A 1,208-nucleotide genomic window follows, 5' to 3' on the forward strand; every position below is an offset into this window, starting at 1 on the left:
TTTGTTATAAACAGTACATGAGCATGTAATCAAAAATGAACCTACACGCATCCAGATGTAGCTAAATAATATATTGATTACCAACCTCCAGCCTGTTGTTAATATTTGGGGTCCTAGTCTGTGTATGAGTATAGCCTCCTTAATTCTTAAATTACCCAAATTTCTTTCATTGGCCTCTGCTTTTACTTACATGTTTCATGTTTATATTTTCAATGTTTCAGGATCTGGCTTTGTACAGTTTGTAAATAAAGAAGATTCAGAGAAGTGCCTTGAAAGATGTAGTGGAGAAACACCGGTAAAAAGCTACTTAAAATCATATTTATCAAATCAGAGTAATTAACGAGTTTTAAGGTGACAAGTTGGCAGAATCATTAGCACACCTGGCAAAATGCTTAACAACATTTTGTTCATCTTTATGTTCTGAGTTCAAATTCCACCAAGGCTGCTTTGCCTTTCATCCTTTTGGGTTGATAAAATCAGTCCTGGTTGAGCTCTGTGGTCATTGTAATCGACTACCCCAACTCCTGAAATTGCTGGCCTCATCCCCAAAATTGTAATCAATGTAATGTAGCTGTGTTTAATATAATATAGGGTGGCGAGCTGGCAGAATTGTTAGCACACCGGGCGAAATGCTGAGTGGTATTTCGTCTGCCATTACATTCTGAGTTCAAATTCCACCAAGGTTGACTTTGCCTTTCATCCTTATGGGGTTGATTAAATAAGTACCAGTTACGCACTGGGGTCGATGTAATCGACTTAATCCCTTTCTCTGTCCTTGTTTGTCCCTTCTGTGTTTAGCTCCCTTAAAGAAAGAAATATGTGTTTGTGTACTCTTCTGTGCTTTCATGGATCAGATGGAATTTTTTGGGGTAGATTTTCTATGCTTGGGTGCCTTCTTGTCACCAACCCATATCTATTTGCAAAGAAGATAATATTTCCCCATGATATGATATCACAGAATTTTGTAAAATAACATTATCGTTAATTAATTAATCTGTTGATTGGAACTTAAAATTAACATTAAATTTTGATGGGAGGTTTTAATTTTGATCATTTTAAAACCAGAAACTTTTGATGTCAACTCACCTGTGAATTGGCATCAAAAAGGTGAACCCTTTTGTTACCGTATTTCCATTGAAATATTCTTTGTCTGATTCTCCCTCCTCTCTCTCTCTCTCTCTCTCTCTCTCTCTCTCTCTCTCTCTCTC

General features: G+C 36.7%; 1 protein-coding gene across 1 annotated transcript in view; it reads left to right on the forward strand.

Moving 5' to 3' along the window:
• LOC106867243 (RNA-binding protein 28) overlaps window positions 1-1,208 on the forward strand; it is a 27,108-nt gene that overhangs the window by 23,593 nt on the left and 2,307 nt on the right. Inside the window, exon 13 of the mRNA XM_014912056.2 lies at window positions 222-295. Within this exon, the coding sequence (XP_014767542.1) occupies window positions 222-295 (74 nt within the window). The remainder of the gene's footprint in view (window positions 1-221; window positions 296-1,208) is intronic.

This window comes from Octopus bimaculoides, chromosome 2 (assembly GCF_001194135.2).
Source record: "Octopus bimaculoides isolate UCB-OBI-ISO-001 chromosome 2, ASM119413v2, whole genome shotgun sequence".
Taxonomy (NCBI): Eukaryota; Metazoa; Mollusca; class Cephalopoda; order Octopoda; family Octopodidae; genus Octopus; species Octopus bimaculoides.